This window comes from Amblyraja radiata, chromosome 6, assembly GCF_010909765.2.
Source record: "Amblyraja radiata isolate CabotCenter1 chromosome 6, sAmbRad1.1.pri, whole genome shotgun sequence".
NCBI classification, from domain to species: domain Eukaryota; kingdom Metazoa; phylum Chordata; class Chondrichthyes; order Rajiformes; family Rajidae; genus Amblyraja; species Amblyraja radiata.
This window is the reverse complement of record NC_045961.1, coordinates 96,436,369-96,452,088: the sequence shown is the minus strand read 5'-3', so window position 1 is coordinate 96,452,088 and position 15,720 is coordinate 96,436,369. Positions and strand designations below refer to the sequence as shown.

The window sequence follows — 15,720 nt, the reverse complement described above, 5'->3', positions numbered from 1 at the left end:
AGAGAGTGGTGAATCTCTGGAACTCTCTGCCACAGAGGGTAGTTGAGGCCAGTTCATTGGCTATATTTAAGAGGGAGTTAGATGTGGCCCTTGTGGCTAAAGGGATCAGGGGGTATGGAGAGAAGGCAGGTACGGGATACTGAGTTGGATGATCAGCCATGATCATATTGAATGGCGGTGCAGGCTCGAAGGGCCGAATGGCCTACTCCTGCACCTATTTTCTATGTATCTATGTATCTATGTAATAAGACCAGACTTAAACGTGTGTCTATTTTGCTCTTCATTTTCATTTAATGAATGATTTAATTTTTTTAAATGGACATTGTATTGCACAAGACTATTTGTAACATAAAAGATAACTTTTATAATCCCATCTAAGTTTATATTAGGAAATTTTAAATGCCAGTGTTTTTAATCTCTTTTCTTATCTCCATTATAGCCAGATCAGGAAGTAGTCACCACACCGGATCTTAGTAGTTTATCTTCACCCCTAATAGACACCGAGAGGAATCTTGGTCTTCTCCTAGGATTACATGCTTCATATTTGGGAATGAGTACTCCTTTGTCATCGCTGGAAATTGAATGTGCAAGTTAGTATGCCGACACTACTTCATTTAAAAAAAAAAAGCTTTGGTGTTAAAAACCTAAAGGGTTGTCTATGTTTTTGTATGAAATTTTAAAATGTATTTAAGACAGCTATGCTTTTAGTGGCCCAGATTTGCCTGTAGTAATAACAATAATAGTGAGGCAATCACAAGGGTAGTAATCTTATCACAACACGGATAGCTACGTGCTGTTAAATACTGAATTTTATATCTGTTAAATATAAATATCTAATTATTATAATTAGATGTTCCTATTAGTGGTATCTGGGTCATTGGTTAAATGTTTGTTGTATCTCTCCTTGTCAATTAGCTCAATCTGTAATAGAAATATCATGGGGTACTTGATCGGTTGTACACCATAGAAACGGCTGCAAATGGTGGTTGTAGCATATTTAGCAGTAAGTGAGATTTCAACGGTGTGTTAAGTAATGATTGGTGTAGAACAATGCCTTTGGCCCTGAAAAAACATTGCAAGCACGGTTCCCATAGGCCTCCAAAAGAAAACTATTATTGGAGATTTATATTTAAAAAAAATACTTGGATCTCTCCCTCTGGATGCCATTTTATTTCCCATTTTTATTTTGCTCGCAGTAAACAATCTCAAGGTAACTTGCATTTCTTGTTTATTTATTAGTCCTTGTTCAGTTTAAGTAACTTCAATCTGAAAAAGGGTCTCGACCTGAAAGATCACCTATTCCTTTTCTCCAGAGATGCTGCCTGACCCGCTGAGTTACTCTAGCATTTTGTGCATTTTCTATTTCAATCGACACAGGAGGCCATTTGGTTCATTGGGTTCCATCCAGCTCCCAGCAGTGCAACCCTATCTGTGCCATTACCTCCCCTTATTTCTTCTGCAGCCTTGCAGCTTATTCTGAATCATTTAAGTCCCCATTGAATTTAGGAGCACCCAGTGGAAAGTGATATGGCCATGTGGAGTGCAAGCTCCGTACAGATACCAGCCATGATTAACATTGAACCTGGGTTTCCCATTCGTACTAGCTGTACTAACTGTTATGCTGCCAGTGAAGAGTCTCAAGATTGCTTGTCGTGTTCAGTCTCCACTGAACAGGACAACACTGGCCTAGAACAATTGTTGCACTGAGATTTCCACTGGCCAGCTCATAAATCCTTGGCATTGTCCAAAAATATGGTGTGGAGTGATGGTGTGGAAACAGGCCCTTCTTCCCAACTTGCCCACACCGGCCAACATGTCCCAGCTACACTAGTCCCACCTGCCTGTATTTGGTCCGTATCCCTTCAAACCTGTGCTATCCATGTACCTGCAGATGCTGGAAAATCGAAGGTAGACAAAAATGCTGGAGAAACTCAGCAGGTGCAACAGCATCTATGGAGCGAAGGAAATAGGCAACGTTTCCGAAACGTTGCCTATTTCCTTTGCTCCATAGATGCTGCTACACCCGCTGAGTTTCTCCAGCACTTTTGTCTACTATCCATGTACCTACCTGATCTCCCGGTTGCCATTCTCCATTCTCCCGGTCTCCATTCCTACGCAGACCTTTCTGTCCTAGTTCTCCATTGTCAGAGTGAATGCAAATTGGAGGAACAGTATTTCATATTTTGCATGGGCAGCTTACAGCCCAGTGGTATGAATATTAATTTCTCTCAATTCAGGGTTTTACAGAGACATTCCCTCTCTATCCTCCCCCCACCCAAGTCACACTAGATTCTCTTTTTCACCCTACAGTTAACAATGGCCTGTTTCCTTTATCATTGTTACTTTTTGCATATATTTTTTCATTGTTCTTTATCTCTCCACGTCATCATCTATATCTCCCATTTCCCTTATCCCTAACCAGTCTGAAGAAGGGTCTTGACCCGAAACGTCACCCATTCCTTCTTTCCAAAGATGCTGCTTGTCCTGCTGAGTTATTCCAGCTTTTTGTGTCTATTTTCGGTTTAAACCAGCATCTGCAGTTTCTTCCTACACTATCTTTCTAACTGTTTCTTAGATGTTTGCAATAGTTCTTGCCTCAACTACCTCCTCTGGCAGCTTGTTCCATACATCCACCACCTTTTGTGTGAAAAGGATACCCCTCCGATTCCTATTGAATCTTTTCCACTTCATATTAAACCTATGTCCTCTGGTTCTCAATTCACCTACTTTGGGCAAGAGGCATTGTGCATCTACTTGATCTATTCCTCTTATGATCTTATACACCTCTAGAAGAACACCCCTCATCCTCCTGCGCTCCAAGGAATAGAGTCCCAGCCTACTCAACCTCTGCCTTTAGCTCAGACCCTCTAGAGCTGGCAACATCCTCATAAATAGTCTGAACAACATATTTGTAAAGAAAGCCATGCCTCTGCTCATAAAGGCAAATCTGGGCCATTGTTTCCTTTTCAGTTAATTTTATTTACTCTGCCTTGTCAAATGGTTCTGTATTTTGAGATTCGGGAGTTTTGTTTGTGAAAGTAACTTTAAAATTGATTTTAAGGAGTTGTGTCCCCACTACCTTTATTTCCTCCTCTAATTTTAATTTGCTAATAATAAATTGTCATATTTTTGTTTTAATGTGAAGGGATAGGGAATTGTGGATTCTATGATAGATTAGTCCGAATGTGTAGGAAGGAACTGCAGATGCTGGTTTACACCGAAGATAGACACAAAATGCAAGAGTAACTCAGCGGGCCAAGTAGCATCTCTGGATAGAAGGACTGGATAACGTTTCGGGTCGAGACCGTTCTTCAGACTAAGAATCAGGGGAGAGGGCGACACAGAGATATGGAAGGGTAAGGTGTGAGACCGAGGGATAAAAGGGGATAAAGTTCAAGGAAAATGTGGAATCGCTCATTGTTAGCATTGTTCGTTAGCTGGATAGCTATGATAGATTGTTCAGTGAGTTGTTCATCCTTTGTTCTGCTTAAGTGAGTCTAGTCACAGTGATTTAATGGTGTTGATTGTAACAGAGAAAACAAAACTTTGGATTATGTTGATGTTTAGGATTTAGGTTCCAGTTATCAAAAGACGGGAAGAAATCATTATGTTAGACTTGTTTCACCATCCCGTCGGTTTTAAAAGTAAAGTGTTAGAAGCTAGTGAGATCTTTGTAGAGCTAATGCAATCTTCATATTTAACAGAGTGGCTTCAGTCGTCCCTTTTCTCTGGAGGCTTGCAGATAAGCCAGGTTCATTACAGTTACAATGAGGAAAAAGATGAGGACCATTGCAGTGCCACCACCACACCAGACAAAGCCAAGCTCTATGTACGGAATTTAACAGTCGGTGACCACACTCAACCGTTCTTACAAGCAATTGCGGACAATAATATTCAAGATCACAATGTAAAGGTATGTGCTTCAAATTGTGTTTGAAAGTTGAAGAAATAAGTTTATTTTATCTGGTTCTCATTTTAAATGATTCAGGTGCGGCGTAGACGGAGGAATTGGGAGTAGGGGATGGAGTCCTTACAGGAAGCCGGGTGGGAAGAAGTGTAGTCCAGATAGCCATGGGAGTCAGTGGGTTTATAGTAGTTGTCGGTCAGCAGCTTGTCACCTGCGATGGCGATCGTGAGGTCTAGAAACGGTAGGGAGATGTTGGAAATGGTCCAGGTGTATTTGAGTACTGGATGGAAGTTAGTGGTGAAATGGATGAAGTTAGTGAGTTCTGTATGGGTGCAGGAGGTAGCACCAATGCAGTCGTCGATGTAGCGGGGGTAGAGTTTGGGGATAGGGCCATGGTACGCCTCGGACAAGGATTGTTCGACGTGCCCTACAAAGAGGCAGGCATAGCTAGGGCCCATGCACGTGCCCATAGCTACACCTTGGATTTGGAGGAAATGGGAGGACTCACCCAAACAAAAAGTTGTTAAAGGCAGGGATCAGCTCCGCTAGGCGAAGGGGAGTATCAGTATATACGGGGATTGGTTGGTTCTGCAGTCGAGGAAGAAACGGAGGGCTTTAAGTCCCTTCTGGTGGGAGATGGAGGTGTGGAATGACTGGACATCCATGGTGAAGATGAGGGAATGGGGGCCTGGAAAACGGAAGTCATGGAGGAGACGAAGAGCGTGTAAGGAATCTTGAACATAGGTAGGGAGGCATTTAACCAGGGGGGGATAGGATGGAGTAGAGGTATGTGGAAATAAGTTCGGTGAGGCACGAACGGGCAGAAACAATGGGTCAGTCAGGTTTGTGGATTTTGGGGAGAAGGTAAAATCGGGCCGTGCGGGGCTGTGGAACGATGAGGTTGGAGGCTTGGGAGATCAGGGAGCCGGAAGTGATGAAGCCAGTGATAGTGTTAGAGATAGTGGCCTGGTGCTCGTCTGTGTGGTCATGGTCCAAGGATAAGTAGGAGGAGGTGTCTGAGAGTTGGCGCGTGGCCTCAGACTTGTAGAGATCAGCGCGCCAGACTATCACGGCACCTCCCTTGTCGGCAGGTTTGATCACCCAGTCTGGGTTGTTGCAGAGTGAGTGGAGGGTTGAACGTTCAGAGGGGAGGAGGGAGAGGTTAGCGTGAGAAAAGGGAGTGGAGATGTTGAGGCGGTTGATGTCCCGCCAGCAGTTTAAAATAAAAAGGTCTAAAGCAGGTAGATGGCCATGAGGGGGAGTCCAAGAGGAGGGGGTCCGTTGGAGACGGGAGAAGGGGTCATCACTGGGGGGTGAGGACTCCTTCCCATGGAAAAATATAAATAATTAGGATCTGTTTTGCTGCTTACTTCCAAAGCGACAAGTGTTTTAAAAAAAATATTTTGACAAAAAACCTTCATAATTTTCTGTTAACAATGTTCAGTTTTCTTCCTCAAGCTCTCCTTCCAGAATTTGTTAGCATTGCACCCTGTTTCCACCCGATGCCATGAATTGGTATAATTTTATATCCTGGTGTTGGCATTCCCACACGCTTCTGTTCCAAGTTCCCACTCTAAAGTTTGTCATTAAATTCCTACTCCTTTTTTAAAGTGTTTGTTTAGTGTATCCAAGTCTTTTCATTTTTGCCTTCTCATTTTTATTCCTATAAACGGTGTTTTGGGAGAATTATTTTTGTGTACAAAAATGTGTATAAATTAATGCATCGTGTTGAGGTTGCCATTGCATCTTTTTACCTTTGACCTTCACAAGCAGGAACAAGGTATGTTCCAAACAGCCATGTAGTAATTTTGGGGTGGGCAATTGGTTGAGAGTTGATGAAATAGAATTAATATTTTACAAATGTGACTTTACTCATTATTCTTTTAATAAATAATTCTAAGATCAAATTCTAAGAATGAATTTTGTAAAAATAGATGCTGCATAATATTTCCTTTCAAAGCAATTTGAAGTCAATTTACACATATTTTCAAAGTCTTGGTTTGAGTGTTGTTTTCTATTCCATTGGCAGGATTTCTTGTGCCAAATAGAGCGCTCTTGTAAGCAGTGCCACCTGACGACGCCAATCACCTTCCCTCCAGAACATCCTGTAGAAGACGTTGGGCGATTACTGATGTGTTGTCTTCTGAAACACCAGGATTTAGGTTGGTCGCTTTGCTATTTCTAGATTGTTTTTACTGATGAGCATTTTTAGTCATTTTGATCAGAGCTAGTGGTCTAATTAGATCTAGGTATCATTTCTGTTCTGTTTCAAGCACATGCTACATATACATACTACATATTTACTTGACATTGTCTGGGAAAAAAAACACAGGTGTGCTAAATTAGATTTTAATTTTAGCCGAAATGGTAAAGGCAAGGTTTCATTGTCCTCGAACTTCATTTAATTTAAATTTTCTGTAAGGAGAATGAATTTTTTTATTGTTGTGTTATGATTATTACTTGCTGATGAAATGGTAATGACAAATTGCTGATGAGGAAACATTGCACACTGGAATTGTGACTTTTTGTGCTGTCTAGAAATTCTGAACAAGATGCATCGAATGTCCAAGAAAATGTATTGCTTCCAATATGAAGGCAAATACTTGTATTTCTCCAAAGCTATTGGTCTTTTCCTTTGCCTCTTCTACACCAACTTAATTTAGGGTGAACAAACTCTGATACTTACACTATCGATTTAGGAAAGTTGTCAGATGCATAATCATTTTGTGGGCTAAATCCTGATTACCTGCATGTTTTTCAATGAAAGAAAAAAGAGCAAATAACGGTAAAGCAAAAAATCAGAATGGACGCAACACTGAAAGTGAATTTTCTTGGTCCCTGTTCTCGCAAAGTCAGATAAAGGTGGGATGGGCTGAGTTCATCATCATCAATCATCATTGGCAGTCACTCGAAACGAGTATCTGTCCTCTCCTCTCCTCTCCATAGCGTCATCTACTTGTGGGTCTGCAGAAATTGATTGACATTGTGTAATATACTGAATTTGAAATAATTCAAAATTAAAGACTGATCATGGATGGGATTGAATTATTTTAAAATAAATTGGGAAAGGCATTAATAGGTGACATAATAACCAGATAACCAGTGATCACCCGGTCTCATTCACTCGGGATAATTTACAGAGGCCAATTAACCTACATACCTACACGTCTTTGGGATGTGGGAAGAAACTAGATGACCTGGAGAAAACCCACGTAGTCACTAACTAGAGAATGGTCCTGACCTACCACCTACCTCATTGGAGACCCTTGAGTTATCTTTAATAGGACTTTACTGGACTTTATTTTGTACTAAACGTTAAACCCTTTGTCCAGTATTTGTACACTGTGGATAGCTTATTTATCATGTATAGTCTTTCCGCTGACTCTATGCAGCATGCAACAAAAAAGCTTTTCACTCCACCTCGGTACACGTGACAACGAACTAAACTAACTCTAAACTATACTTAAACTCCATGCAGTCAGGACCCACAGTCGGGATCGAACCTGGGTCTTTGGTGTTGTAAAGAAGCAACTCTACCGCTGCCCCACAGTGCCTGTGCCGCACCGGAATTAAATATTAAGTACTACTACTGAATGAAATATTAAACTCTCTCAAGTATTTGTTCATTTTAATGTGTTCTCTTTTTGTAAACTTGATTCAGGCCATGCAGCCTTGTCTGTTATCAATCAAAGTGCCCTTGGAGTGGATCAGGCAAAATTGAAATCATTGCCTAAATCAGTGGGAGATGTTTGTCGGGTCGTATATCAGGCCAAGTGCTCCTTAATAAAGGTATAATTTTCTGATGTCTATATTCAACTTCTTAGAATTAACCTTTGCTTTCAAGGTGCTCCGAGCCATGTATCATTTAGAATTTTATTCAATTTTTCTTGCATCCAAATCTTAGACTCACCAAGAGCAAGGACGGTCATACAAAGAGGTGTGTGCACCAGTAATCGAGCGGCTAAGGTTTTTGTTCAATGAGCTGCGGCCTGCTGTCAGTAATGACCTTTCCATGGTGTCAAAGCTGAAGCTACTAAGTTCATCCCCTCGATGGCGTAAAATTACCCAGAAAATCATTCGTGAAAGGAGAAGGATGAGAGGTATGCACCATTAGGATGTTTTCTTCTTGGCCCTTTTGCTATGTTTTTATCAAAATCTTTGAAGGTGTTTAGAATTTAAAGAAAAAACGTTTGTGGCTTTGTCCTGCTAATTGTTTGTAATACTTCCTGTGTGGTGACTTAACAGTTCCAAAAAAGTCTGAATCTGCTGATGTGGAAGAATCGAAGATTGAAAACAACGAGAGTGATGTGGAGGACTGTGGTATACCTATTAATCCTGGGGGTGTGGATAAAAAAGACATTCCTGTGGAATCAAAGGTGGGAGAGTAACAAAGATTCATCTTTCGTACAAAGCCAATGTCATTAATCATGATGATAGCATGTTAATGTTTCCTGTATTCATAATCCTTTCATATTTTACATCATTATATTTAATTAAATGCTTTAAATATTTCAATTATTTTGTGCCTAAGAATTAAACTGTTCCATTATTGCTTGAACCTCATACACCTTTAGCTCTATTTAAGAGGGAGTTAGATGTGGCCCTTGTGGCTAAAGGGATCAGGGGGTATGGAGAGAAGGCAGGTACGGGATACTGAGTTGGATGATCAGCCATGATCATATTGAATGGCGGTGCAGGCTCGAAGGGCCGAATGGCCTACTCCTGAACCTATTTTCTATGTATCTATGTACCTCTCTTCAAAAAGGGCCCTTTTTAAATTCTGCTTGATTAGTTTTTTTTATTATGCCCAGATGTGAAAGCTCACATTTTATTGGAGACTATAGGTGTGGCATTGACAAATAAATCTGAGTGCTTTTGAATCTTTGGATTTTGCATTTCATTCTATAACTAATATGCCAATTTTAATTTGTGTTTTATTCACCAATGTGATGCAGGACAAATGGCAACCTCTTTCATCTGTATCGAGTGTCCACAGGTACAAGTGGTTGAAACACAATTTTCTGGGCTGTTTTCCTCAATCAGCATTGATGGCAAACATTGTGGACTTTGCTTTGAAAGAAGAACCAATAGATGTGGAGAAAATGAGGAAATGTCTTTTAAAACAAGTAAGGTGGAATTTCCATCCAACTGGCCAGAATATTGTGAAAATTAATTTGCTGTTTAAAGCTTCTCAACTTAGTTGGTTTTAAATAACAATTGATCTGTTGTTTGCATTTACAGTTGGAGAGAGCCGAGGTTCGTTTGGAAGGAATAGAAACTATGCTTAAACTGGTTTCAAAAAGCTTTTTGCTTCCATCAGTGCAATATGCCCTATTTTGTGGCTGGCAAAGGCTCATCCCTGAGGGGACAAATATAGGGTAAAACAACTTCTTTAACTTACTTTAAAGCATTACATGTGTATACACCTGACATGTGAAAGCACAAAGGTACAAGCGAACAACACAGCAGTTTTGAGTAGTAATGGTTATTTTATTATGATTTGGTATGCCATCTAATGGTCAAAAAACTTGTTATTTCCAATTTTTTCCTATGCCCATTTTTGCATGGGATACAAATTGAACTTCATGTTGGAACTTAAAAAAAAATAATGTATTCGTTTTTGTAGACCACAACAGATATTTTAGTTTTGCGGAAAAAATGCATTTCCCTTTCAAGTTACACTGACCTACTGTGGTAAGATTTCTATGATTTACATGCTGTAATGAAAAAGGTTTGGTGGAATTGGACTAGATCACCATTATTATTGCAAAAGTAGCAGATAGGAGGACACGGCAACCGTGTTTTAGGAAATCGTCTGTAAAATGATTACGCACGGTCAAGATGGTTACAAGATGGAGATGACCAGCAGAGTAAATGATTATGAATTGGGGCTGCAACGTGGAGCGGCCTCCAGCAGGAACGACCTGGGGCTCCAGTCGCGGAGCTGCGGACCTACTCACCATCACGGAGCTGGCCGAGTTCGGAACGGGTGGAGCTGTGGTGGCGCGCTGCTGCGACCTGACTCTCGGAGATTCGGAGGCTCAGTAGTGTCGGGAGCCTGCGAGTCCCTACTGGGAGACCGCTTTTCGGGGCTCCCGCAACGGCGACTTCTCCCGCCCGAGTCGCGGGGTCGAGGAGTACCTGGAGCGGGGCCTGACATCGCCCGGCGCGGCTCAGCGGCTGCGGGACTTTGCTAGCGCCCGCCGGGGGCTCCAACAACAAGACCCGGAGCGCGGCCTTGCATCGCCTGGCGCGGCATTAATGGCCGCGGGACAATTGCCATCGCCCGCCGGGGGCTTTGACTCTGACATCGGGAGGGGAATGGGGAGTGCAGGGGAGAGAGAAGTTTTTTTGCCTTCCATCACAGCGAGGAGGAGATGCGCTGTGATGGATGTCTGTGTAAATTATGTTGTGTCTTGGGTCTTTTTTTCTTGTGTGTATGACTGCAGAAACAACATTTCATTTGAGCCTCTATGAGGTTCAAGTGACAAATAAATTGTATTGTATTGTATTGAATCAGTAGTATGTTTGGAAGATGCTAGCCAAGAGGGTATTAAGACAGTGAGTGGTATGAGAGATCAGTGGCAATGGCCTGAAATATGAATTGTGCAACACATTTTAAACAGTCAGTATACCTGGTGTGAAGGGTGTGTTGCAATGAACAGGACTGGTAGGTCATAGGTTGCAGAGCGGGCCTGGAATTATCTGAAATTATAATACCCTGAGAAACCTTTCTGGGTATATTCCTACTGTTGGACTCCATTGCTTAGAATTGTGAATGTTTGCTCGTGCACGAGTGGCCTGCACAGATATGGGCCATATGTGAAACGGTGAAAATCCAGGAGATAGTGTTTAGATTTTTGTTTCAGCATTGTGTATGTTCAGGCTTCTCTGGATGTTAATATTTTGTGGATAAAACAAAGGAACCAATAGGAAAATGCATAGAATTTGCATGTGCCCAAAATAAACTAATAATTGCTACTAGACAAAGAACGTAGAATAGTACAACACAAGAACAAGTTCTTCGGCCCACAATGTACATGCCAAACACGCTGTGAAGCTAATCTCTACTGCTTGCATGCGATCCATATCCCTCCATTCCCTGAATATCCATGTGCCAATCCCAAAGCCTCTTAAATGCTAGCTTCATATCTGTCTCCCAGCATCCCTGGCAACACGTTCCAGGCAACCACCGTTTTCAGTGAAGTAAAAAGAACTTGCCCTGCGCACCACCTTTAGATTTTGTCTCTCTTTAAACTTTAAAGAGTATGACCTCTGGTCCTTGGCATGCTCACGTGTCTACTCAATGCTCCTTATTATTTTATATTCTTCTATCTGGTCTCCCCTCAGCCTCCGACGTTCCAGTTTATCCAAAAAGCTTTCTTTGAATTTGTATCGTAAGACACATTAGAACACTGCCCAATTTCCAGGGAAAAGTGTACAGTAACATTTCTTTAATCTGGTACGGCTGGAACTTTGTTGCCAGAATGGGAAATTTTCTGGACTATCTTATGTTATTGAATTAATACACCTACATACTTGTAGTTTTACTTTTCAAAAAAATGTTACACAGTTCACTTTTTTAGTGAACCCAATATGTTCATATGGAGCCTGGGAACTGGGGCAACCAGTGTATTAATGCAAGCAGAGGAATAAGACATAGTGTGGTAATGGGTGTATAGGAACCAACATCTGATGAGCCAGATGCTGAACTATCAGGATTTCTGATCAAGATCAATCTGACAAAAGATTATTGGCATTTTATTGATTAATGTCCAGGCTTATTGTTCAGTAATTTTTTTCTATAGTGTTTTATCTATGAATATTCAACATTTAGAATTTGTCTGACATTAGTTCAATTTGTAGATTGTTTATAATACAGATCTTAAATTATTGAACTATATTTATTATTTAAGCCTAGTTTGTGTACGAAATTATTCTTATGATTACTCTTTTATTACTTATAATTTTATAATTACTCTTATAATTTAATACTAATTGTTTGTGTTTTGAGTTTTATCTTGCTATGACAATATTCTGAAATACAAACCCTCTTATTAGTGAGCCTGTTTCAGACTGCTTGAAAGATGTGGATCGCATTCCGCCATTTAATCGTATGCTGCTTGAAGTTACATTTGGCAAACTTTATGCCTGGGCAATTCAGAATATTCGCAACATGCTGCTGGAAGCACAAAGAAGATTTGATGATCTAGGTAAGAAAATGTTATTCAAAAATAATTTAAAGAATGTGCACTTCCCTCAGTAGTAAGGCTATACATTTCTCATTTAGTAAAAGATGTGTCTTTAATACATCATACATTCCGGAAGTGGCGGCGCTGTTAACAGCTGCGGCTCGCCTGCAGTCCGTCTGTCTTTACTTTTTTCTGTTGTTTTTTTTTGTCTTGTTTTGGTTAAGTTTTAGTTTGTTGGGTTGTGTTAGAGGGGGGGGGGGGGGTGAAACATGTTCTCTGTCTCTTCCTTCGGGGGAATGCAACTTTTTTGTGTCGTATCCCCCTTCTCTGCCTCCATCTGCGCTGAGGCCTAATGGCAGAGTTGGCGGCCTCCAGCCTGCAACTGACCCCGAGGCTCCGGAGGCAGAGCCAGCCAGGACTCACCAACGAGAGGCTGGCCGTCTTCGGGGCTGAGGCAGCGGTGGCCCGACTTGCTGGTGCGGCGTTCTGGCTTTTGGCGGCGGCCTGGAGCTGATGCAGCGGGGCTCGGAGCTGAGACTGCGGGACCCGGAGCTGGGGCGGCGGCCCGGAGCGGAGACTGCGGGACCCGGAGCTGGGGCGGCGGCCCGGAGCGGAGACTGCGGGACCCGGAGCTGGGGCGGCGGCCTGGAGCTGGGACGGCTGCCCGGAGCTGATGCTGTGGCGGGCCGTCTCGGAGCGGAGACGGCGTTCCGGCTTTCGGCGGCGGCGACATCACCACGGAGGTCTGCTGGACTGGAGGGCGGCATCTCCGGCCTGGATCGATCGCCTCAGCGCAGAGGGAGAACAAGGAGGGAAGAGACGGAGACTAGGACTTTGCCTCCATCACAGTGAGGATGTGCTTGGTGAACTCACTGTGGTGGATATTTAATTTGTGTTTATTGTATGTTTTGTTTTTATTGGTTCTGTGTATGACTGCAGGCAACATAATTTCGTTCAGACCGAAAGGTCTGAATGACAATAAAGGAATCTAATTCTAATTCTAATCAGAATTTAATTGGAATTTCTGGGAGCAGTTTAACATTGAGATAATCTTGTCAAGAAATCTCTTGTTGAAAACAGGGAAGCCAGTTTGTTATGGTGTTGCATTTTTGCAATCATGCATATGGGAGTATTTATATAGTTTCTGCAAATGGTGAAATACCATGATTGCTTGAAGATCCAGTAATAATTCAAAATATATTTGAAAGGCAGCATTTTTTATTTTATTGGAGTGCCTTGAAAGTTAGACAGGTGGCCTTGTTCTAGAGCAAATAGATGTATTTGTGATTTTATTATGTACTGTTGGAAGAAATATGACCATGCACAGTTGCCTCTGGCAGTCTCTTGGTGACTAATCAGCACAGCACATGCGTGCTACTATACAAGTTTGTGTGTGTGTGCATGCTCAACAAGAAACAAGGCTTCAAGGAGACTGGTATGATGGTTGAAGTTATAAAACTCTGGGGAGAAAAACAAAATCACAAATTCGTAAGTTCACTTCCCATTTCTGGAAAAAATGACCATGCCATTTGGATTTCAAAAATTGTGATCATTTCCCAGAAGCAGAACAAATCTGGAGATAGATTTTTGATTAGTACGGGTGTCAGAGGTTATGGGGAGAAGGCAGGAGAATGGGGTTAGGAGGGAGAAATAGATCAGCCATGATTGAATGGTGGAGTGGACTTGATGGGCCGAATGACCTAATTCTATTCCTATCCCTAATGACCTTATGAAATCTGACTGTTAACTACTGAAATGTCTCCTGCGCTTTGCCACAGAGAAAGCCTTTGCTGAGGTCACACTTCATAACTGCAAATCTCAAAGTTTAATTTATTCTCCCACTTATTTCCCCAATTCTCTCACACATGCCCATTAAAGTCCACCGATTTTCCCAATATCTGTTTACGCGAGGGTCAATTTATAAGAAGTCAATTAACTTAACAGCCAGCAGATCTTTGGATTGTAGGAGGAAACTAGAACACTGGGGGAGAAATTCACAAAGTCAAATAACTGGAGAAAGATCATTAACCCCGTCCCTACAAAACCCACTGATAGGACAAGAGAAACCAGGTTTTCTGTCCTCGTCTCGGTTGGTTTCTATTGACAGGTGATATTGCCTGCATTCCAACACCAGATTTTGTTCGGCAGAGATAGATAGATTCTTGATTAGTACGGGTGTCAGGCGCCATGGGGAGAAGGCAGGAGAATGTGGTTAGGAGGGAGAGATAGATCAGCTATGATTGAATGGCGGAGTAGACTTGATGGACCTAATGGCCTAATTCTGCTCCTAACCATTTTGACCTTATGACTCTGAACATGGGGGCAAAAAAAAACATGCTGTTAGTGGAACTGAGTGATCAGGCTGAAACAGTGAAAGCAAAGGGTTGGTTGAGTTCCATCGGCAATTTGTTTTCTGCTCCAGATTCCATCATCTACAGTCTTTAGTGTCTCCAAACCTAGTAACTGCACAAGCTATTCACAACATAGGATAGAGGCAGAGGGATTGGAGTACCAGAAAGCAGGCTGATTTGTTTAATTTCTTTGGCGTCACTGGAGCTGTATGCCTCCGAGCAATGAACATTCCAACACACTCCTGACGCGGAAGGGCTTTGATGATGTGGGGGACGCGCCGCTGGATATCTAGCCTTTGACCTGCTCTTGTTTCCATGAAATGTATGTGCTGAATTTTTGGACTATTTTGTACGGGAGATTCAACAGCATTCAAAGAATTGGGGGTTGGAATTGCAGTGTAGTCTGTAAGTCTGTACTGCCATATTATTGTCAGTGTGTAGGAAGGAACCGCAGATGCTGGTTTAAATTGAAGATAGGCACAAAAAGCTGGAGTAACTCAGGGGGACAGGCAGCATCTCTGGAGAGAAGAAATGGGTGACGTTTCGGGTGGAGACCATTCCACAGACTGATCAGTGTAGTTCGACAAAAAATCCTAAACAGTTTTACATTTGTGTTCCCTGAACTGATCCCTTCCCAGTGCCACCATGATTGATTTGTCATCAACAAGATGTTGGACAGTGAAAAGTAATTACACCAGGCACCACCCTGGCACAGAAAATAAAACCGTCCATGCTGCCAAACATTTTCACATTGTGTGTCATTACTGATATTCAAATATAATTGTTGGAATGATATTGAAATAACCAGCAATGAATGCTGATTTGATCATTATCCCAGGCAGTAGGCCGAAGGGCCTGTTTCCATGCTATATCTTTCAAACAATCTTCCAAGAGCCACACCATTTTCATTTGTGCTGGCATTAGGCGCATCTGTTTTGTAATAATTAGCAAACAGCAGCATTCGTTATTTGAATTTACGGCAACATTTTATCCATTTCTCTTTTGATACATCTGTAAATCCCATTTGGAAAATGGGAAAATCCCATTTCCGTTTCTCAATAAAAGTACTAAGTTTATAGACAAAGTTGTTAGCAAAGCACAGTTTCATGAAATTGCAATAGCGACAAAAAGAATATTGTTAGTAACTTGTATTGAAAAATTGCATTTCTATTTGTCATCATCACTATTGCACACCCTTTCAGCATTCTGGTGTGGCTATAATTGCAATATGGTGGTAGTCTATCTTTTGCATTGTATGTTTCACAGATAT

General features: G+C 41.7%; 1 protein-coding gene across 5 annotated transcripts in view; it reads left to right on the top strand.

The window, feature by feature from the left end:
* herc2 (HECT and RLD domain containing E3 ubiquitin protein ligase 2) overlaps nucleotides 1-15,720 on the top strand; it is a 188,683-nt gene that overhangs the window by 68,592 nt on the left and 104,371 nt on the right. For all 5 annotated transcript variants that reach the window (XM_033023263.1, XM_033023264.1, XM_033023265.1 and 2 more), the window contains exons 25-33: nucleotides 440-590; nucleotides 3,705-3,913; nucleotides 5,937-6,069; nucleotides 7,569-7,696; nucleotides 7,812-8,007; nucleotides 8,153-8,283; nucleotides 8,863-9,033; nucleotides 9,149-9,285; nucleotides 11,969-12,120. In XM_033023263.1, the coding sequence (XP_032879154.1) occupies nucleotides 440-590; nucleotides 3,705-3,913; nucleotides 5,937-6,069; nucleotides 7,569-7,696; nucleotides 7,812-8,007; nucleotides 8,153-8,283; nucleotides 8,863-9,033; nucleotides 9,149-9,285; nucleotides 11,969-12,120 (1,408 nt within the window). The remainder of the gene's footprint in view (nucleotides 1-439; nucleotides 591-3,704; nucleotides 3,914-5,936; nucleotides 6,070-7,568; nucleotides 7,697-7,811; nucleotides 8,008-8,152; nucleotides 8,284-8,862; nucleotides 9,034-9,148; nucleotides 9,286-11,968; nucleotides 12,121-15,720) is intronic.